This window comes from Alexandromys fortis, unplaced genomic scaffold (assembly GCF_014885135.2).
Source record: "Alexandromys fortis isolate MF-2015 unplaced genomic scaffold, M_Fortis_MF-2015_v1.1 scaffold_94, whole genome shotgun sequence".
Classification (NCBI taxonomy): Eukaryota; Metazoa; Chordata; class Mammalia; order Rodentia; family Cricetidae; genus Alexandromys; species Alexandromys fortis.
The window spans coordinates 5266680-5290175 of record NW_026067979.1 but is presented as its reverse complement, the minus strand read 5'-3'; the positions used below and the strand labels follow the sequence as shown (position 1 = coordinate 5290175).

At 40.9% G+C, this 23496-nt stretch overlaps 1 protein-coding gene across 1 annotated transcript in view; it reads left to right on the top strand.

The window, feature by feature from the left end:
* Positions 1-23496, top strand: part of Htr4 (5-hydroxytryptamine receptor 4) — a 130110-nt gene that overhangs the window by 55023 nt on the left and 51591 nt on the right. Inside the window, exons 4-5 of the mRNA XM_050157920.1 lie at positions 9063-9216; positions 21316-21884. Of these exons, the coding sequence (XP_050013877.1) occupies positions 9063-9216; positions 21316-21884 (723 nt within the window). The remainder of the gene's footprint in view (positions 1-9062; positions 9217-21315; positions 21885-23496) is intronic.

The window sequence follows — 23496 nt, the reverse complement described above, 5'->3', positions numbered from 1 at the left end:
TTATTATTAATTGTTGCCTAGATTGTTGACTCCTGGGTCCAGTAAAAATGTACAACTCCAAGAATATTAAAAGACCCATTTCCATGCTTAAAATTCTTGTACTTCTTTGGTACTTTGACAAATGACATATTACTGAAAACTTAAAATAATTTCAAAACTATAATTGCTATATTCAGTATGGTAGGAGTCATGGAAGGTCAAACACTGTATTGTCTGAGGTTCTATAGTGAATGAAAAACAAGTAGCTATAAAAATATGATACTTTTGAAAGTGAAATACAATGAAGCTATTGAAACTCCTGGCAGTTTGTATGTGCTAAGAGGTGTAACTGTTATTTTTTATTTTTATTGATTTTTATTGAGCTCTACATTTTTCTGTGCTCCTCTCCCTGACTCTCCCCTCCCCTTCAACCCTCTTCCAAGGTTTCCATGCTCCCAATTTACTCAGGAGATCTTGTCTTTTTCTACTTAAAACGTAGATTAGATCCATGTATGTCTCTCCTGGGGTCCTCATTGTTGTCTATGTTCTCTGGGATTGTGATTTGTAGGCTCGTTTTCTTTGCTTTATGTTTAAAAACCACTTATGAGTGAGTACATGTGATAATTGCCTTTCTGGGTCTGGGTTACCTCACTCAAAATGATGTTTTCTAGCTCCATCCATTTGCCTGCAAAGTTCAAGATGTCATTATTTTTTTCTGCTGTGAGTACTCCATTGTTTAAATGTCCCACATTTTCCTTATCCATTCTTTGGTCAAGGGCATTTAGGTTGTTTTCAGGTTCTGGCTATGACAAACAATCCTGCTTTGAACATAACTGAGCACGTGTCCTTGTGGTATGATTGAGCATCCTTTGGATATATACCCAAAAGTGGTATGACTGCGTCTTGAGGAAGGTTGTTTCCTAATTTTCATCAAAAGAACAAATAATCCAATAAAAAAAATGGAGTACAGACATTCTTGGTGTCCGTCTGCAGCTTTCCTATTTTCTATACCTTTGTCTCTATTTATGCCTGTTCCTTGTTGTTCTTATTCCATCTCTCAGCTCCGAACTCTTGTTGAATATATTCTCAAGGCAGGTTCTTCCTGGGGGCAGGAGCATTGACAACATAAGTCTAAATCACAGAAATCCACAGGAAAAGTGCTCTACGTGCTGTGTCTAAATGTTGGAACCACACAGTCCGCAACACCTGTTAACCATGGCGTGAGGATGACACATGGTTTTTCCTGAGCAAAGCTGAAGCTCTATGACCGTCCATCTTCACTAAAAGCATGTAGTAGCAAAGCTTGGTAGTTCCCCCAGAACTAGGACACTGTGTGGGATCAGATTCCAACTTCTTTCAGGCTAACTGAAGGCTTAATGGGAACTTTCGGAGTAGTGACAATCAGTGGGAAAGTGTAGTCCGCTGGTTCCCTCTGTATTGACTATGACTTCATTCTTCCTCTGGGTTCTTAAGCCACACTTTCTTAGACTTCGCTGTTCTGCCTCTGTTTTTTTGTTTTGTTTTTAACATGGTTGCAATTTATCCTGTATTTGGCCTTAAATGCAATTACATCGAAAAGTCTACTTTACTTTATTGAAGAGGTCATTTCCTGTAAGGATGGCTCCTTGCTCTTTATCGTCAACCTCCTTCTGCCATCCAGAAACTTGACACATTCTGGCTGCAAAACCCTCCCCAGTTCTCGAGTCCCAGGTTTTCTTTGAAACACATTTATTTCCTTGTAAAAATATGTTCTCCTGACTCCAGGGCTGCATATTTAATCGCGTGCAAGAGATAAGTTGTCTGTGTCGCTTAATGATGTCCCTGGAGCATAACTAAACTGTGCAATGTATAAATCAAATGTGTCAGTCATTGGGAACGCATGTCACACAATTCTGTTTGTTTTCCCAATATAACGGAGGGATTTTTGCAAGGATAGAGAATAAGAGTTTCTTCTTTTTGCATTTTCTTAATTAGTGATTTATGTGGGAGAGCCCAGCTCATTGTGGGTGGCCCCATCCCTGGACTGGTGGCCCTGGGTTCTGTAACGAAGCAGACTGAGCAAGGCCATGGTAAACACACCAGTAAGCAGCTCCCCTCCATGGCCTCTGCATCAGCTCCTACCTCCAGGTTCCTGCTGTGTTTGAGTTTCTGCCCTGACTTCTTTCTACAATGAACAGTGCTGTGAAAGTGTAAGCCAAATAGCATCCCCATCCCTGCACTCAAAAAAAAAAATTCTTCTTCCGAGTCTACGCACTATATCTAACCTTCACATTTGGATCTCCTGGTGGAGGTTATGAACTGTAATTTTTGTATCCATTTCATCACACATTTCTGGAGTGCTATGGATGATGGGAGCGATTCTGGACATCGGGATTAGGTGCCAAATGGCAGGAAAGGCTGACTCACAGGGCTTTTAGTGCAGCGAGGGAACATAGTGGTAGAAAATGGGATATTAGCGTGAAATTACTAATAGTTGAAGAGCAATATGAGTAAGTTCCAAAAGCTGTTGTGCTGTGCCATCCTCCACGGCATGCAATGTCCTTCAGGAGGTTAGGTTGAAGCCGAACCCTGACTCCTCATTAACTTTGGGCTAGATGTACATCTTAGCCTTTGATTTTCCTCGTGTATCCTTAGCATTTGCAGGAACCATCACATATAAGCGTGACAGCTCATCTTCATCGATTTTTTTGTCAGCCTCTCCCTAATTGTGAATGTCAAAAGAACCAGATCTGTCTCATCAACTCTATGTTCTTGCTACAGGTATATAGAGCATCTCTTCCACACATGCTTGGCTGAACACAGCATGCTCTGAGATGTGCCTTGGGTTTTTTTTTTATTGCTGTTGTGTTTTTGTGGTATTTCCTTTCTTCTGAAGGCTTTTACTCTTCAGCCTAAAGAGCCATTTGTTGTTGGCAGGTTACACGTTTACCCAGCCCTGGGTGGCTCCTCTCTTTCCCTTGAAGAACTTGCTTATCTGGTGACTCGTTTGTACCTTTGCTTTTATTCTGTCTTTCAGTTTATCTCTGGGCTCCAAGGTCTTCTCTCTACCCGCAGAGTTAAGAATGGTATCTTAGGCATCTTTCTGTTTCTCTCAAACTCAATGGGCTCAAAGTGAAATTTCCCATCACACCTTAATACTCTTTCTACTTAGTACATCATCAAAGGATGCAAAGTATTGCCTTGCAATCACAGACATTGGATACAAAACAGGACCCAGTTCTTGCTACACAATGCACTTCAATTAGTGCCTGGCATGTGCTGCAGATAATTGAGGTATCAGAGGAGAGAGTGGCAATGGCAGTGCAGTTAGGAAACACCATGTGAAAATAGCAATGGTGAAAATGATGCAGAAATGGGAAGCCCATCTCTGATCTGAAGAAAAGGACACATTCAGAGATCTGGACCACTACATGGAGGAAAGGCTACTAACCAGCAATTAACTCCAGACAGTATAAAAGTATTTAGATATATAGAGATAGATAGATAGATAGATAGATAGATAGATAGATAGATAGATAGATATAGAGATGATATTTCTGTTTATCCTGTTGTGATTAGGTATGAGTATAGAACATTGTCCCCAGAACTTGTAAGGATAAACATGTAAACATATATATACTGTTGCTTACAAGATATATATTATATGTGATAAACTCCATCATTCACACCATTTACCTGTAGGGAACAACTTGGTTAGTGTTTGTCTTAGACTCTACTACAGGAGGAGATGCTGATCCAAGTGTTTTCATATGGTCTGGCAAATAGCTTAGAGCCCAAGTTCCAAAATGTAACTGAATCCATTTAAAATTCACACATACACACATGTTTATGTATGTGCTGGGAACTTCTTACGTTTTCAACATGTTATTTCATCAGTTCTCACGTGAGTGGATGGTGTAGCATGGTTATCCTACTTTACCGAAAAGGAAACTGTCTTAGAGGTCAATAGCTAGCTCTGAGACCAGAGGGAGTAAGAGGTTAAGGTAAAGGAAGTCAGTGCCCCTCTGTGAGGAGACATGAAGTTGGCTGCTAAGTTCTCTGCTAATTCTGAAAACCGAGGATCCTTGTTTGTTCTGAGTACTTCTCCCTTTCCTGTGATTGGAGTGCTAGGAACAAGGCGGAAGAGTTCTCCCCAGTCGCAGGAGTGGTGAAGGGGATTAGCATGGAGCTTAAAATATACCGCTGTCAGCTAAGACTAAGTAGACTGTGTCCCTAGAGACACCGAGAAGCAATTAGATCCTACATTTGCATGTGGTTGTGGTTGGAGAAGCTGCAGGTTGTCTAAAAAATGGGGATTTTAGTGGAGTTATATGAGCAAACTTGGAAGTGTTTTGCCTAAGAACTTACTTCGTGAATACCTTTGCTACATTCTAGTTAATCCTGCCCATCTGGAACCTAATTTGTCATTTAGAACATTTATTAAATCACTTTATTAAAGTATTTTTGGTTAAATAGAAAATGCCCTATGAAAGGCTAAAGAGAAAACTTTGTATATTAATCTGCTCCCAAGATGAATTGCCATTCTGTTTGGTAAATAACATCCATTCAGCCTGAGAATCAACAGCCCTTTCCTTTGCTGTAATTCTTTCTTAGAAGAACATGATGCGGAATTGATCTGGATGAACAGTTCCAAGTTTTGTGACCTCTTATAGGTTAACAACCAAAAAACTGTTTTTAAAAGTAGTGTATTTTGTCAATTCTTTAAGAATTACATATGACATATTTTTGTAATATTAATTAATTTTCCCCAAACTCTCCCCGATCCACCCTCTCCTTCTTTTCCTGCTCCCTTCAATATTGTGTCTTTTTAATTTTTGAGAAGAGATTATCTTGAAACAGATGTCCTGATCCCCTGGCTCATACCATCTTTCTGTTGTCTCTTTCACTATGTTCCCTGAGCCTTAGATGCAGGAGCTGTGGGGTAGATATATCTGCTGGGGACGACACCCACGGTCAACTGTTCCTTCCATTTTGAGCAGTTGTGGTTTTCCGTGCTGGTCTCCATCTATTGAAAAAAGAAGCTTCTTTAATGAAGGGTGAAGCTACACTTACCTGTGTAGAGGCTACGTATTTAGAATGCAGTTAGATACTATACCGCTGTGAGAAAGAGGCAGTACTAGATTTTTTTCTATGTTCCATGATCTCACCTAGTCGGTTATTGTTACAGTTCCAGACATGAATTCTCTCTTGTTTGAGGGGTTCCAGAGTACAATTAGATGGAGGTTGGTTACCCCAGAATGTCAGTACCACTATTGCACCTCTCAGAATATCTTTCCACGTTGACCATTGTGGTTCATAGGCTTTACATCCAGGTAGGATGATTAATTGTTTTTCTGCCCTGGGAGCTTACATAGCTGCTTCTGAACCATTTCTGTCCTCCTGAAGCTCACAATCCAGTCAAGTAGACTTTCTTACCTTTGTCCTAGGTTGTACTTTGAGGATATACAGGTGCCTGCGCTTCAGTGGGCTTAAGCCTGGCCATAGTGAGCTATGGTAGACATGGTGGACGGCAACAGGCAACAGGGCGTTGTGCTCATTTATGGCACCCCACTCTTATAATGACACATATGGAACATATCAGGGCTATGGAGCCCCTACTACCAATGAAAGTGACATCACTTTAACCAGAGTTTTTCAATATCAACACACTGACATTGCAGATCAGATGCTTAGTTACTGTTGGAGGCTGCCCTGCGCATTGTTGGTGGCATACCTCAACCAGCAGGGTTCCAGTAGGATCTGCTTCAAGGCTGTGACTACAGGAACTTGTCTCTAGATTTCCAAAAGTCACCTGGTAAGCAAAGTCACTCCTGGCTGAAAGCAACTGAGAATTATAACAACACTTTTCAGATGACCATATGACAGGAAAAAACCTTTAAACATAAAAAATTTTAATTGGGCCAGAGGGTTAATACCAGAAGAAACAGAAAATCGTTTTTAGAGAGAAATTTATTAGCTTCAGGATACTCTTAGTTTTATAACATACTCTGGTAGAACCTACAGAATCCTCAGGTCCTGGTAATTCAAGGAGACTTGGATACATACCCCTGTTTAGTAGAATTTAAACATTTTGCATTTTCTGAGTTTCTTCATTTCTCTCTGTTGCTGTGATAAATCCCATGACCAAAAGCAGTGCATGGAAGAAAGGCTATTTGACTTAAATATTTCAGGTCAGAATCCACTGAGGGAAACCAAGGCAGGAACCACAGACAGACATCTGGATGCAGGAACTGAAGAAGCCACAAGGGTATCCTGGTTACTGGCTTGCACCTGTGACTTGATTAGTCTGTTTTCTAATATCACCTAGGACCACCAGCCTAGGGGTGGCATCACCCATAGTAGGCTCACAGCCTCCCCTTCCCCGATCAAACATCAATCCCAAAAAGTGCACACAGATGTGCTTACAAGCGATCTAATGGAGGCATTTTTCTCAATTGAAGTTCTTCCCAGATGACTCTAGATAAACTAACCAGGACATGAAACATCTTTCAAATCCTGACTATTTTTATTTTTCATTTATTTATAAGGTGGGTATTAAAGGAATTAAAAGAAATCTCTTGGGGATTCTGAAGAGATATCGGAGTGAAATGTTAGCAGTGGCGGTCCAGCTGGCTTTTTAGTGGTCTGTCTAAGCCCAGTGCCAGCAACTCTTCCCAATGCAGAGTGTTGGCCAAGATCCTAACACACGCACGCACACTCACACACACACACACACACACACACACACACACACGCACTCACGCACGCAACACACTCTTTATTTCTTCATTGGCTACATTGGTGTATGTCCTCATTTTAAAAGCCCATACGGGGCTGGAAAGGTATCGTAGCTGGTGTACACACTGTGCAAGCACAAGGACTTGAGTTCAATCCCCAGAGTCCACATGAAAAGGCTGGGTGTGGTGGCACATGCTTGTCATCTCAAGCTCGGGGAGGGAGATACAGGCAGACCTCTAGGGCTTGCCAGGCAGTCAGCTGAGAATACTTTGGTGAGCTCCACGCCAACAAAAGACCCTTTTCCAAAAGAACAAATGAATGACAACCACGATTCACCTCTAGCCTCCGCAGACACATGAACACAGGTGCACCTACACAGACACAGATACACACACACACACACTAGTTATGAGTGTTGTAAAATATTATATAAATATGGCCTTTGGTAAGGAAATCAATGATAACTGTTATGATGAATGCATCCAATGCGCTTTATAAATGATCTCAGAACACTGGCCAGTTTGACGAGCAACCTCTCACTAGTGGTGCTACCAGGCATATTTTAGAGGAAGTAACGATAGGGAAGTTTCCTTCTTTTTTAACTTTTCTTAATTCTTTGCTTGAAAGAAACGATTTTATGCTATGAGGAAAGATATTCAAAATATATCAGGTGGTTTTTTGAAGGTTCTGCTAGGAAGAATCTTCAGTATATATGTCAGTGTTGTGAGTTTTAGCTAAGAATCTCATATTTCATAGGCTTTGCTTTGTGCTACCAGTTTCAAAAATTACATAATGCCTATTGTAGGATAGAGACAAAAATTTAAGTCAATATAAATCTAGGCATGACCACACGTTTTTATCTGTATATGCTAACCTAGCACTCAGAATTTCACTAACATAGTTTAAAATTAAGCAAAATAAAATCATTTCCCCCTCTTTACTATTGCTAATATTTTAAAGAGAGAGAAGAAGAATTTTTACCACCTTTCTCAACAATCCAAGTCTATGCAAGAGCGCGTGTCCATAGCTGTCTGTGCAGGGGACATCCATCCCTGCATCCCACCGTAGCCCCTGAGGATGGAACTGTCCCAACAGCTGTACTTCAGGTATCCGTTTTCCAGGACTGACTGTATCTGTGAATTGTACAAGGGTTTGGAAAACTGTCTGCTGGCTCTATAGCATCACCCTCACAGTTACATTTTAAAGGGAATTTGAAACTTCCATTTGTTTCTCTGTAGCAGCAACCCATACTATTCTAGAGCAATGCTAATCAAGGCACAGAAACTTTGAACAGGCTGGAATGACATACATTCAGGATTCCAAGTTTGGGAGTTAGAGAGGAGGCCATTTGTGGAAGCATAAGAAGTCTAAAACCTAAGGCACAATATAAACACAAAAGAGAGTGAGCAGTGAATCCAAGAAAGGGTCAGACCCGGGAAATAGAGGGAGGGCAGTTTCAACAAGTAGGCAACAATTAACAGTGACATGTTTGCAACTTTATATTCCTTGCTTTAGAATAACAATGAAATGGTCACTGACAGAAACAATTCATGTGAACTGTACTTGTATCTCCTTGTCTTGAGCCCATCACTTGGTCTCATGCTAACAGGGAAACCTGGAGGTGCACGCACCTCTAAGGGGGAAGTAAGGGATACTTACCTGAAGGTAGAATTGACTTGCTGGTGAAAATGTACACTCCAGGTGGCTTCCCAGAAAGCTGTGATTCAGGAGACCCTTGGGGTCTGCATTGGCCCCAATTGGCTAAATCTGTTGCAGGGGAAGGGGAGAAGGGTAATCCTGGACACCAATTTAGGGAACATACAAGTACATCTCAGTGCAGCCATCAAGAGGAAGAGAGAGCAAGGGTAAAATAGGTCGAATCATAGTCACAGAGGCTAAAGGTACTTGTGTGCAGGGGCCTGGAGGGCTTGAGGAGGTTTTCAGTTCTCAGAAAGTGGATCTGTGTCTGAGGTAGAGTAGACCTTCATGAGGTCAAGCTGATTAAGACATTGGGAGATGAAGAGGGATGTGGAGCCAACTCAAGGCAATGACCTTCATTTAAAGCATATTTATAAATTAACAGAAGTATATGTCATGTGCTATTATTTTTATTGTTTAATTGTGTTTTCTCTTTCCTTCCCTTTCTTTCTACTCCTTTACCACCTGCTCCTCCATTTACTCTCAATTTTTCTCTTCTCTTTCCTATTTCACTCTCTCCTCTCCTTCCAATCCTCCTTTTCCCAATACTCCCCCTTCTTTCCATCCTTCTTTCTCCTTTCTTCCTCATCTCCCCCATCTATTATTATCTTTCCCCTCTCCCCCTCATCTTTCATTGCCCATGACCCCTCCCTTCACTGTCCCTCCAGGTACTATGCCATCTGCTGCCAACCCTTGGTTTACAGAAGCAAGATGACCCCTGTCCGCATTGCACTGATGTTGGGAGGCTGCTGGGCCATTCCCATGCTTATATCTTTTCTCCCCATAATGCAAGGCTGGAACAACATCGGCATAGTTGATGTGGTGAGTATCTACACAGAAGCCATGGGATTATCAGTCCATCAACTTTACTGGGCCATGCTAGATAAACAAACAATTTTAAGCTGGGTAGCTATTGTAATAGACATTCCGACAGCAGCCTGAGTCATGTTTCTAAATGTCTACTGACAGAGTCTCACCTTGGCCAAATGTTAGTCAGGGTCCTCTGAATTATCTTCCCATTGGACCATGTGTTTTTTAAAGTTTATTTATTTATTCTCTAGAAATTTCATGCATGAGCACAAGGTATTTAGATCACAGGAACCCCTAGGCACCAAAGTTTGGATTTCCATGTCTATCTTAATTTCTTTGCTGTGCTATGATAAAATACCGTCAAAGGCTTGACGTCCTTGTCATACAGATCTTTCACTTGCTTGATGAAAGTTAAAATATATCTTGGTTAGAGTTACACCAAGATATATTATTTGCGGTTTTTGTAAAGGGTGTTATTTTCTCATTTCCTTCTTAGTCCTTTTCTCATTTTATATAGGAAGACTACTGATATTTTTTAAGTTAATCTTGTATCCAACCACTTGACTAAAGGTATTTATCAGCTGTGGGAGTTCCTTGGTAGAGTTTTTGGGGGTCACTTATGTATAGTATCATAGCATCTGTGAATAAAGTACCCCAAAAGAAGCAACTTAAGGGAGAAATGGCTTATTTTAGCCCACAGTTTAAGATACCATCATGGCAGAGAAACTAAGGCAGTAGGAACTTGAAGCAGCAAATCCCACAATGCCCATAGTCAAAGGAAAACAATTAATGCACACTACGATTCAGTCATCTCTGCTGGCTTCCACATTCCAGAACTCCTGCTCACAACTGGGATGGATCTCCCCACATCAGTTAAAGTACTGAAGATAACCCCCCACAGATATACCCAGAGGGCTTTTTTGCTGGTGATCCCAAGTTCGGTCAGGTTAACAGCTAATTCTGAGCAACACATTGCCCAATTGTGCATTGCTCAGTGTCAGCAGGCATGCTGATAAGCTGGTTTAACTAGCATCCCTAACCTCAGTAAAGGATCAGTCACATTCTCCTTCACTTTCCCCAGGTTGTGTCTGATTGCCCTGGCTTGTCTTCTGCAAGAATCCTGCTAAGTTGACTCAGCTCGAATCCCTCTTGCTCCTCTCGTTTCCTCTTCCTAATTTTCTGTCCACTGAGCCTCATCAACCAACTCCTTGGCTATAAGTCCCCACTTTTTTTGTTGTGTTCAGAGTTGGAGTTCATCTCTTTCCGCAAAACTCACAGTAGCTTCTCGCATTTATGACAATAATGTAAAGGCTGCCTTAGCAAGTGTTTCAAATCATTTTTTAAGCATTACTGGATATTGAAAAGTACAATAAGCACTTTACAGGTAACCCCCAGAGAATCCCTTTTTGGAAAAGTTTAAATCTATGCACTTGAATGATGAGCGGATTAAGTTGCATTTCTCATGCCACATAGCTTCCCTGTAGGTGAACAGGGGCGCACTATTTAATAATCAGTTCCTGGAACTTGGGATATAGCCTGTGTCCTGAGAAGCATTCATCCTATTTCATGTTCAGAGTCTTTAAGGTTTGCAGTGCCTGGGGAAAGACATGCCAGGTAAATGTGGTCTGCCAGGGAATGAAAAGAGTCCTGGGCCAGAAGTCAGAGAGCTAACCAGTGAACCCAGCTCTGTTAATGTTCAACTTCCTAAGGGTTGTATTAAGAAGGGAAGCTGGTACTGAGTGAAAATGGTGTCTAATATGAGTGTTAAGGGCACATGTGCCATGCATTGCCCAAACCCTGGGTATTGGTTTTCCAGAGAAACAGAACCAATAGGATTTTTGTATGTGTGTGTGTGTGTGTGTGTATATATATATGTATGCATATATGTATGTATATTATCTATCATCTATCTATCTATCTATCTATCTATCTATCTATCTATCTATCTATCTAATCATCTATCATCTATATATCTTTTCCTTGTCATGTATCTGTCCATATATCTACTTATATACTTTTATCTAAAAAAAGTAACAGAGTCAGATAAATAGAAAAATTATAACTGATCCACATGGTTGTGGAAGTTGACAAGTCTCAGCACACTAGAGACTCAGGAGAGCCAATATTTCAGTCCAGGGCCAAAGATAGGAAAAACTGATAGCCCTTAATTAAGACAATGATAGAGCAATCCGCTTTCTTGTTCTGATCAAGCCTTTAATAGGTTGGCTTCAGTGTTAAATTAGAAGAGAAAACTGGTGTATACAGTCTATCAGCTCAGAGTTTCATCTCAACCAAAAATATTATCATACTCAGAATAGGGCTTTACCAAACTTCCGGGTACCCCATGGCTTAGTTAAGTTGACACATAATTGCCGCGCACGGCGCCCCCGTGTCTGCGCTCAGTGCACTATTACCCAGTTGCGAGCTTCAGGCAAGGGGCTGGAGGTTAAAATACACAGACACACACAGACAGAGAGACAGCGACACGGGTTACCCTTGAATTCCCCAAGAATGCCCCCTTCATTGGGTTCAGGGGCAGATTATATAGAGATAGTCACGCCCCAGCCAAACCCACCAGAAACCACTCTCCTACCATCAGGAACTCCCGAAGGTCTCGTGCTCAGAGCAGCTGTAGGCACTCAGATCAGGGGATTACAAGAAATTCAGGTTCTGGGGTCTCATTGCTCCCAACACATAATATTAACCATCTCACTTTAAAATCATCTTTAAGAGTTCTAATCTGGCATACAAGAATTATAATGATGATTAAAACTGACAATCTGGATCCATTGGCAGGGCTCTGGAAAATGACATGCAGTCACTTAAAGTCAGTCCTCCTAGGATGTGGGGAAGAGAATAGAAAAAAGAGACTGAGAATGGGTGCTGGCCCAGAAGGACCAGAAAAGGGAGAATGCCCCTTCCTTTCTTTTTTTTTTTTTTTTTTTTTTTTTAGGTTTTAACATTTATTTATTTATTTATTTATTTNTATTTATTAAAGATTTCTGTCTCTTCCCCACCGCTGCCTCCCCTTTCCCTCCCCCTCCCCCAATCAAGTCCCCCTCCCTCATCAGCCCAAAGAGCAGTCAGGGTTCCCTGCCCTGTGGGAAGTCCAAGGACCAACCACCTCCATCCAGGTCTAGTAAGGTGAGCATCCAAACTGCCTAGGCTCCCACAAAGCCAATACGTGCAGTAGGATCAAAAACCCCTTTCTTTCTACACAGAATGATTTTAACTTCCTCTTTGAATAGGAAACAGCATTCATTCAAATCCCATGGCAGGACTGACGATTCAGAACAAGAGCTTGAGCCCCTGAAAACATACTAGAGGCAGGGAGTAGAGAGGTAGAGACTCCATCCTGAGAACCTGTGGATAATTTCTTCAACCCTATACCTTTCTTTCAGAATGTTAGGTTTTGTTTTGTTGTTTGTTTTTTCACTTGGAGGGAAAAGGAAATACTAGCTTCCAAATGCTATTTTTCAAATACCAGTTGTAATAATGGTCAACAAATGTTTTGTACTTACTGTGTATCAAGCCCCACGTTAATCACCATTCCAGTGAGCCTCATTAAGGACATTCTTGGCTCAGTTGAAACACAGAAGTTGGAGAGGTGGTCTTGGGCCAGATAATGTTTCGTTTGTTTGTTTTTTTTTTATTTTTTACTTTGAACAATGGATGGTTTTTTTCAACTTTGAAATTGGAGGATTCAGAAGAATTATCTTAGCCAGCCTGCAGAAAATAGTGATAGGGCTGTAGGGAACTGGGAAAACCCTGAGGAGAGACTTAGTCCTGCGGGTGATGAGGGTAACGAGTAGGGTGCCAGTCACCTGTGTGGTGAGACGGTTGGAGAGTTTAGATGTTTTCTCACTCTGTGTTGATTGGGCACCCGCTTTTCTAGGTGCTGGGGCCTCATCACTGAGCAGAGCTGGTAATGGTTCAAATCCTCATAACTTTATGTCCAACCAGGGAGATGCAAGCAGCAAGTGATACACTAAAAATCAGCAGGTATCTAGAGTGTGAGGCGATAATGACTATATTTTACGTCAGTTTGGGGCTGAAGAGATGGCTCAGAAGTAAGAATGTGGACAGCAGCCACACCACTCAGAACTGCCTGTAACTCCAGTTCCAGGGAATGCAACACCCCTGGCCTCCCTGGCAACCTGTTCACACGTGCACACACCCACATGTGGGTGCACACACCCACACACACAATTTTCAAATATTAAATCTTTATAAGGTGGGTTGCTAGCAGATTGAAAGTCTAAATAGGGAGATCGAGTAGGCTCTATTGAGAAGTTGACATTTGAATAAAAACTTTAAAGGGATGGGGGAATTATACTTGTAGGCATCTTTGAGAAGCATGCTGTGGGCATTAAATAGCTGATACAAAGGTCCAGAGGCAAGATGACCCTGTCATAGGCCGATACAAAGTTAATGTGGAGGTAAGAAAGCAGGAGAGGAGTTTACGAGATGATAAAATACAATAAATAGGAAAATAATGTGTTGTTCTGCGCGATATTAGAGGCATCGGATTCAACTTTGAGAGATATGGATTGCTGTAGGGTCTGAGCATGTTATTAATATAATTTATAATATTTTGAAAGAATTCTTTCTTCTGTTAAAAAGTCTGCTAAAGTAATGTCATGGGTAAGAGATAACAGTGAGGTACTTTCAGTGGGAGCGATGGAGATCGTGATTCAGAATATAGGTAGGTTTTTAATATAAGCAGGATCGTCCGTATGGTTGGAAGAGAAATGGTAAAGGAAAACTTTAGTTAATACAGCCAAGATTTTGGTCAGAACAACTGGAAAAATGGAGAGAATGACCATTGATTTCAGCTGGAAATCCCAGATTGGAAGTACTATAGGATAGGTTCTATGGGATAGAAAGTACAACATAAGTGTTAAATACCTGTTAAAAAATAGTGATGTTTTAGTGCAACGGTAAAGCAATCAGCTTATTATCAAACCATGATATTTATGGGAATTCTCTACGAGAAACCAATGGCACGTTTGTAGCATTCTCAGAGCTAGATGCTGTTTAAGCCCATACAAGTAGATGTAATCACCCGGGGAGTGAAGATATGTAAGAGAAGATGTCTACGAACTGAAAAAGCCACTAATGGAGGGTTGGGAGGTACAACTAAGAAAGAAGCATAAATAAGAGGGAAAATTCTAGAAAAACAATTTAAAAACACATCGAGGTAAGACTGGACAATGTGTTTCTGGGTATGACAACAACTGTCCTAGCTATGACTATAAGGATGGGTAAAATGTATTATATTCAAAAACCAGTATCAGGAATTGTAGTTCATGCCTATAGCCATAGCTTTTAACAAGCAGATGCAGGAGAATTTATGGTCGAAGCCAACTTAAACTACGCAGTAAAAATCCGGTGCAAGTCTAATCCAGAACAAATCCCAGCTTGGAGTGAGAAGTTGGGCGTACAGTCCTACCTGTAGCCTTGAAGGCATTGGTCACTGTTAGATGATGGGAAAGGGAGGATCAGAGATTCTTGGAGTGTATCTCCTGGCAAGCTGACCATGCTCCGGTGGAAGACCATACATCCAAGAATATTTTATACTGCACAGATTGGTCTGGAAGGCTTCTTTGAATGGGAAGAGGAGTGGATAGAGAAGGGGGTGGATGTGGGAAGAGCATGGGTCATGAATAGGTGAATGTGGTCGAAACATGCTGCATACAACTAGAAACTTTCAATAACTGATAAAATGGTAAAGAAATCAGCACACTTTTAATGAATGTTTTAATTAAAGATGTTTTTACACAAGGAAAAAATTCTGCAAAATTTTTATCCTAAATATTATTTAAAGAAGAATTTTTTTAGTCCCATTCTCTACAGTTAAAAAAAAAGTCCCGTATGAAAATATCAGACAGCAGGAAAAATACAGAGCACTCTGAGTGATGAGTATATGAGCAGGACAGCAACAACAACAAAAACAAAATTACTACTGAGATACTACAATTAATGCCTCCTGGGTTGTTGTTAGTACATATAGAATTAAGATGCATAAAAATCAACATACCAGGAAAGAATGGGTTGAGAAAATGAATACTCAGTGTTTAAGATGTTTGTGTTGTCAAAAAGAGTAGCGTGGTAATTATATTTCATAGATGGGTATGGTCTTCATGGAAAAGATGAGAACATATAAGTAAAAGAAAATGGAGGAAAGAGGCCAAAAACCCAAGGAAGAGGTTTGAATAAGAATTCTCCCCTAGAATCATATATTTGAATGCTTAGTCACCAGGGAGTGGCACTATTTGAAAGAGCTAGAAGGATTAGGAGGTGTGTCCTTGTTGGAAGAACTGTGTCACTGGGCGGGGGCTTTGAAGTTTCCAGAGCCCATACCAAGCCCAGCCTCTTTCTGCCAGTGGATCAGGGTATAGCTTCTCCAGCACCATGCCTGTCCTGTCTACCACCATGCTCCCCACTCTAATGATAATGAACTAAGTCTCTGAAACTGTGAGCAAGACCCGAATTAGATGTTTTCTTTTATAAGCGTTGCTGAGGTCATGGCGTCTCTTCACAGAAATAGAATAGTGACAGTGTCTTAAGATGGATAGACTCAACCTGTGATTATAGTAAATGTCAAATGACTAAATTCTGTGAAGAAAATTTGCTAAAAGATAAATGCGGTTATATTGAATCTAGAAAAATTGCAAATACATGCTGTTTAAAGAGCGGCCCATTGTGCAGAATACAGTAAAAAGGTTAAAAATTTATAAGATGGAAAAATCACAGTACCTTGTGAGTACTGATTTTTTTTATTATTAGATTTAAAAAAAAAAACAATCCAAATTCTCACTCCCTCCCCTCCTCCCATTCCCTCCACACACCCTCCCACCCCACCCCCATCTAATCCTAAGAGAGGGTAAGGCATTTTGCTTTGTGGAAGGTCCAATGCCCTCCCTTCTACATCCAGGCTGAGCAAGGTATCCATCCAAAGAGAATAGGATCCCAAAAAGCCAGTACATGCAGTAGAGATAAATCCCAGTGCAAGTGTGAATGTCAACCACATTCAGAGGGTCTAATTTGGTCCTATGTTTGTTCCTTCCCAGTCCAGCTGGAGTTGGGTGAGCTCCCATTAGTTCAGGTAAACTGTTTGAGTGGATGAACCTTTCATGGTCTTGACCTCTTTGTTCATATTTTCATTCCTTCCACTCTTCAAGTGGACCTTGGGAGATCAGCCCAGTGCTCCAATGTGGGACTCTGTCTTTGTTTCCATCTGTTGTTGGACAAAGGTTCTGTGGTGATATTTAAGATAATCATCAGTCTGACTACAGGGCAAGGCCAGTTCAGGCACCCTCTCCTCTATTGTTTCGGGTTTCAGCTGGGGTCATCCTTGTGGATTCCTGGGAATTTTTTTAGAGCCAGGTTTCTTGCTAACCCCATAATGGTTCCCTCAATCAAGTTATCTCTTTTCTTGCTCTCATATCTGTCCTTCCTCCATCTCGACTATCCCATTCCCTAAAGTTCTCCTTCTGACTCCCCTTCTCCCCACATCTTCCCCTTCTACTAGCTATAAACAAAGGACATTGAGCCTATAGTTCACAATACTAGAAAAGCTAAGCAATAAGGTGGATCCAAAGAAAAACATATACAGACCCACCTGGAAATTGGAAACAGACAAGATCTCCAGACAAAATTGGGAGCATGGGGGCAGGGGGTAGAAGGAAGGGGAGACGAAGTACTGAATTTTTAAAAAGCTTGTATAGCTTTACTACTACATGTGATGAAGCATATTTAACACACATAGTATTAATTCAGACAAAGATGTCTTATGCTGATAAAATAAAAAGTTAAATAGGAAGATATATTTGCACATGGCTGTGTGTCAGGATTTTCTATATTGCTCTCAAGATTTCCCTACCATTCCATTTTTATTTTTTATTAAATTTGGATTGTCTAGTAACAAAAATCTTTCTCCCACTCCATAACTGCGCTGCTTATTTTTGTCAATGTGACAAAAACTAGACATACCTGGGAAGAGGGAATCCTAACTGGGAAAATGCCTCCATAGTATTGATTGGCTTGTAGGCAAGTCTATGGGGGTACTGCCTTGATTGATGCTTGATGTCAGAGGGACCAGATCACTGTGGTCAGTGCCACTCCTGGGCTGGGGGTCCTGGCTTGCATAAATAAGGAAGCAGCTAAGCAAGCCATGGGGAGCAAGCCAGTAAGCAGCACTCCTCTATGACTTCTGCTTCAGTTCCAGGTTCTAGGCTCCCACCTTGAGTTCCTGCCTTAACTTTCCTCTGGGATCGAGTGTGAGCTGAGAGTTTTAAGATAAAATAAATGCTTTCCTTCCAAGTTCCTTTTGATTATGGTGTTTTATTATAGCAATAGAAACCACAACAACAACAAAAAACTTACAGGAAAAGTATATACCAAATGAACTGAAGAATTCACAATGTAAAAATTCATGAAATGTGTACCAAGATATGAGAAAATGTCATCAAGTGGTAGATAGGAGAATATTTTTATTATGAGAGATAAAGATTTCTTAACAGGCCACAAAGGCACTAACTCAAGCTAAAGGTTCTTAAAATTAAAATTTCCATCACCTAATACTAGTAAAAAAAACAATAAAATAAATAAATCAAGAATCTGTAATATATAGATTTGATAATGAACATGTCCAGAATATCAAACTATTGAAACAAAAAAGACCTATATAGACCTTTATTAAGGAGAAATTTCCTGAATAATGACTTCCCAAGACAAATGGCAAAGTGGTAATTGACATCTAGAAGTCTGGAAATGTGTGACAAAACCATATTCCCAATGTGAGCAGCCCTGATTTAGACTTTATTCTATGTTACTGTATTTGATTAAAAAAGAATCTAGTTCCTCAGGTGAGGTGGGATAAACATGAAACAGAGTACAGAGGACAGGGTATACTGAGCCTAAGAAGACTAACATGGATTGAGTCAAAATACACAATTGCAAGATTATGGCCTGAGAAGCTGGGAAGTAGCTCCGTGTTCTAGTCTAGTCTCAAGAGGAGGAACTAAAATACTAATCAGGAATAGAAGCAGAAACTCATCCCTTCTTTCCCAAGAAATGCGTGTTAGTATGTTCAAATCATGTGAGCAAGGAAGACCAAGACATTGTTCAAGGTTGACCTCTTTTCCCGTGAGTTTCTCCAAGATGCTCACACAATAAAGGCTATTGCCAGTCTTCCTGGTTACCAACCAGAACTTGACAGTAAGACCAAACTACCAAACACACCACATTATTGAGTCATAGAACATGGAAAATCAAGCTGGTACTGACTTGGAAGCTTCATCCCTGCTGGCTAGCTTTCATGGTGCTGGCAGAGGTTATACATGCTACCAGAGGAGAAAATCCATCACCAGTCATGCCCATCTGTGAATCCTGTAAGCTGTAATAATGACTGGCCTTGAAAGACATAAGGCATGAAAGGCATGAATCTTGTTGGAACAATTAATCACTTTCTGATTGAATTTATGGTCACCTTCACAAGATGAAGCCCATACCTGTTCCCATTATCAGACAAAGAGCCTATACTGCACAGATCACAGACCCTGGGAAAGAACCTACTACTATTATTCTGCTAAATGGATATAGTATTGAACGGTCTCCTAATGACATTACACCTACAGATTAAGGCAGCAGCTCTCAACCTTCATCAGAGAGGCTTCTGTTTGTGGTAGACCATGATCAACACAGATACCCACACATAATCAATGTGCAGAGAATAAGAGACCATAAAATGTTCATCCCCAAAAGGTACTTGTGTGCCACACTTCCCCCTCCAAAGATGCAAGGATCATTGAATAAAGAATGTAAGAGTCAGATGCTTTGAATGGTGACAGCAAAATACTGTCTTCTGAATCCATCAGAGAAGCTGCACATATGAATTCACAGTGGCTATGACAGCATGCATAAGACATATACAAACTCGAGCCAGACCAAATCCCAGCACTGACTGGGGAATTAGGCATCAAGTCTTACCTCTGGCACATACTAGCTGCTGGGAGAGGAAGGATCAGTTTTCCTTAAGAGTGTAGCCCTTGATAAGTCTGTCATGCTTCAATGGAAGACCACAATCCAAGTATATTTGGGAAACACAAGTTGGCCTTGATGGAAATTAAAAATACAAATGGGTGAAAAAGGAATGGGTCCAATCTGGAAAGACTTGGGGGGAGGAGGTGAATATTATCAAAGCACACTGTTGAAAATTCTCAAAGAACTAACACACACACACATTCACACACATGAGAGAGAGAAAGAGAGAGAGAGAGAGAGAGAGAGAGAGAGAGAGAGAGAGAGAGAGAGAGAGAGAGAGAGAGACAAAGAAGGGGGAAAGAGGGAGAAAGAGAGAAATGGATAGTACTTTCAAAAAGTTTCAAACAAGCCCACAATGAGGAACATCTATGTATAGACTATTGTGACAAGTGATACCTAGGATGTGGAGTAACTAGTGTGCTCCTAGCTTAGTGGCAGAAATGTTCATTGATACAGTCCATTGGGAACTACATGACTATAACAACAAACTATATGGTTATAACTGAGAGGGGTATTTGGGAGGCATTAGAGATGCCACTAATATTTTATACTTTGATTTGTACATGTATGGCTACATACGTATTTTTATTTTGGAAAAATTCATTCACCATACACATTTATGATTTTGTACACTATGCTTTACTTCAATAAAATATGTATCGTAAGGGAGGCTTTAAGGTTCAGATGCATCAATACATTAGCTGATTAAAATAAGACATAGATTTGTGGAGGTCTTTGGCAACCTTGACCATGGCACTCTGGATGGAATGACTGTAAATAAGTCCTGAGTGGAGTGGATTCAGTAGAAGATAGGAGAGAAAAATGAATATCCCATTATCCACTAGGTGTTACATTCCAAGACCCCTGAGGATTTCTGGAACCACTACATATATACTACATATACATACAGTATCTTCCCTATACACATGTATGATAAAATTCATCTTATAAGTTAGGCACTGAAAGAGAACAATAACAATGACTGTAATAAAGTAGAACAATTACAACTACATGCTGCTATCAAATTGCACTAATCGTGTGCTTTGGGTCATTGTGAAGGAAAATAAGGGCTACCTGAAGTCAAGTATCTCAACAGTCATTCTGATGATTGAGAATACCACCAAGTAGTTAACGATTGTGCGACATATATAATGTAGACATGCTGGAGAGAGGGATGACTCACTTCTTGTGTGAGACAGAAGAGAATGGAGTACGTAGAATTTCTTAATGTTACTCAGGATGACATACAATTTAAAAATTAGGGATTCTTTATTTATCCAATGTTTGAACTGGTTGACCTATGTTAACAAAAGCCATGAGAGGTAAAACTATGAACAATCGGGCAACTACTGTGTTTTATCTTTTGTGATTGTGAAATAGCTACCTTTCCTTTCTCCCAAGCCCTATACTTCTTTTGCTCATTTCTCTATGTTTATGCTTCCAGTACTATACTTTCTAAATGGTAAAACTTCCATCAGTATATCTAGAAAGCAGAGAAACAAATCTAGGAAAGAGCTCAGCATTTCCCAAAGATCTGGGTTTACAATGATACAGGGTGAAGTTTTCAAATATAAACAAAGTTATTATTTAAAAATGTGGCAGCTAAAATGAAGAAGTTCAGCAATTGATCTATATGAGGGGTCAAAATCTGCACATATCATAAACATATTTGATGGTAGTGATCTAAGACATCCTGTTAAGAGATATTCATATGTTATTGACAGACAAGGAAGATGTATAGATGGAATTGAGAATGATCACTGATTCTATCTTCCTTTTCTTCCTGAGACCTCACATAGACAAGCTCATTGAACTCTGGGACATGTTCTTTTTCTACCATGAAAGTCTTATGTGCTATAAATTTGTAAGAAAAATAAAATTTTAATAATAAACCTTAATTTTTCTTTTCTCTTTCCTCCTTTTCTCTCTTACCCTCTTCTTTATCTTCTTTCTCTTCTCTTCTCTTTCCATTTTTCCTGTTTTTTCACTTTTGCCATTTTTTTCACTGTTTGCTCCTCACTCACCTCCCCCCACTCATTTTTTCTCCCCGCCCCCCACTCTCAGATAGAGAAAAGGAAACTCAACCACAACTCTAACTCGACATGCTGTGTCTTCATGGTCAACAAGCCCTATGCCATCACCTGCTCCGTTGTAGCCTTCTACATCCCGTTTTTCCTCATGGTGCTGGCCTATTACCGTATCTATGTCACCGCTAAGGAGCATGCCCAGCAGATCCAGATGTTACAACGAGCAGGAGCCACCCCGGAAAGCAGGCCCCAGCCAGCTGACCAGCACAGCACACATCGCATGCGGACAGAGACCAAGGCAGCCAAGACTTTATGCGTCATCATGGGCTGCTTCTGTTTCTGCTGGGCCCCCTTCTTTGTCACCAATGTCGTGGACCCGTTCATAGACTACACTGTCCCCGAGCAGGTGTGGACTGCCTTCCTCTGGCTTGGCTACATCAATTCAGGGTTGAACCCCTTTCTCTATGCCTTCTTGAATAAGTCTTTCAGACGTGCCTTCCTCATCATTCTCTGCTGTGATGATGAACGCTACAGAAGACCCTCCATTCTGGGCCAGACTGTCCCCTGTTCAACCACAACCATTAATGGATCCACACATGTGCTAAGGTGAGTGCTGGGGGGAGGCAGGGTGGTAGATCAGTTTGGTTGGTTTGCATTACTCAGAAGGGGTTAGGATCCAGTTTTGTTCTAGGTAGTTATTCTTGAAAACGTATATAGTGTTTTCAAAGATTCAAGTCCATTCTACCATCTCGTCATGCAACTAGTTAGTTGGTTAGGACTCGGGCTCTGTAGGGAGATTCACTTGCATTCATAGTCCTAGTTCTTTGACCTTGGCGAGATCACTAACAGTTCCAAACCTTAACTGTACATTAAAAAAAATTGGTATTATGACCACTGTATGTAGATCCCAGGGCTTGAGGGAGCTTAACGTGTGTGGCAGTTCTAATACGGAGCCTGAGTCCAGTAAGGACGCAGAGCTGGTGTTGTAAGCTCCTATTCACAGGGTAGCAGCTAAAAGCATGGTCCTTAAAGCGGCAAGGGCTTGATTGTTAACTCTCCTGATGCCCTACTAAACTAACCATCTCTGTCATCTTTCTTGCATTTACTTTCATCAACAACAAACACATCAATAACACTACTAACTTTCTAGTAGGATTTTGTGGCAATCGGAGAGAATGTGTTTATACAGCTTCACCTGTAGTTTGTTCCTAGCATTAGCAATTGTTTTACTATTTGTTAAACTGGTAGAAATTGTGTATTGGCCAGCAACATAAATGAGACGATAAAGCTAAGATAAATTGAGGAACATGTTTACATAATGCTGTGTAACAAGTTAGACAGCAGAGTATGGGGGGGTTGACGTTAGTGATGTGAGCAGGAAGGACACTGATTTGTAACTCAGGGAAGACTTTCCAGAACAGCAATCTGTAAGAAGCTGAGATAAGGAAGATAGAGCAGCATCGGAAAGAAAGAGAAAAATAGGGACTTACAAAGGCCACACCAGCTGGTGGAGGTGGGGATAATGTTGGAGTTGAATGTGCATGTCTACGCTTCTTACCTAGCTCACACATTCTGGCAGAGGTGGGGTGACATTGAAGTTAAATGTGTGTGTCTATGGTTCTTACCTAGGTCACACAGTCTGGTGGAGGTGGGAGTGACATTGGAATTAAATGTGTGTGTCTATGGTTCTTACCTAGGTCACAGTCTGGTGGAAGTGGGGGCGACATTGGAGTTAAATGTGCATGTCTACGGTACTTACCTAGGTCACACAGGCTGGTGGAGGTGGAGGTGATCCAGGAGTTTAATGCCATTGTTCCACACAGAGAGAGCCTTTAGGTGCGAGCTTGAACTGTTCTCAACTGAGAAGTTACAGGTGTAGAATCTTCAATATACTGTTCTTTGCTCTAAGGCACATCAGGAACTTTGAAGACTACTTTCTTCCTGGGGTTAAGCATTTGTCTTTTTTGATGATGACAGTATGAAATAGTTCTAGCAGCTGAGACTATGAAATGGAGGGATTTCCATTTGCAAGCTTAAGAGATGAGGAACGGACTTAAATTGCTATGAAATATGAACAGTGGTTCTCAGAGGCGGTCCAGAAGCATGAGTTGAGTCTACGGCCACCAGTGTGGGCAAGCCTCACACAGTGTTGAAGTTGCAACTGGTGGAAGGGCCTCGAAGGACAGGCTGAAAGCCTGGCATTCTCCTCATTACTATG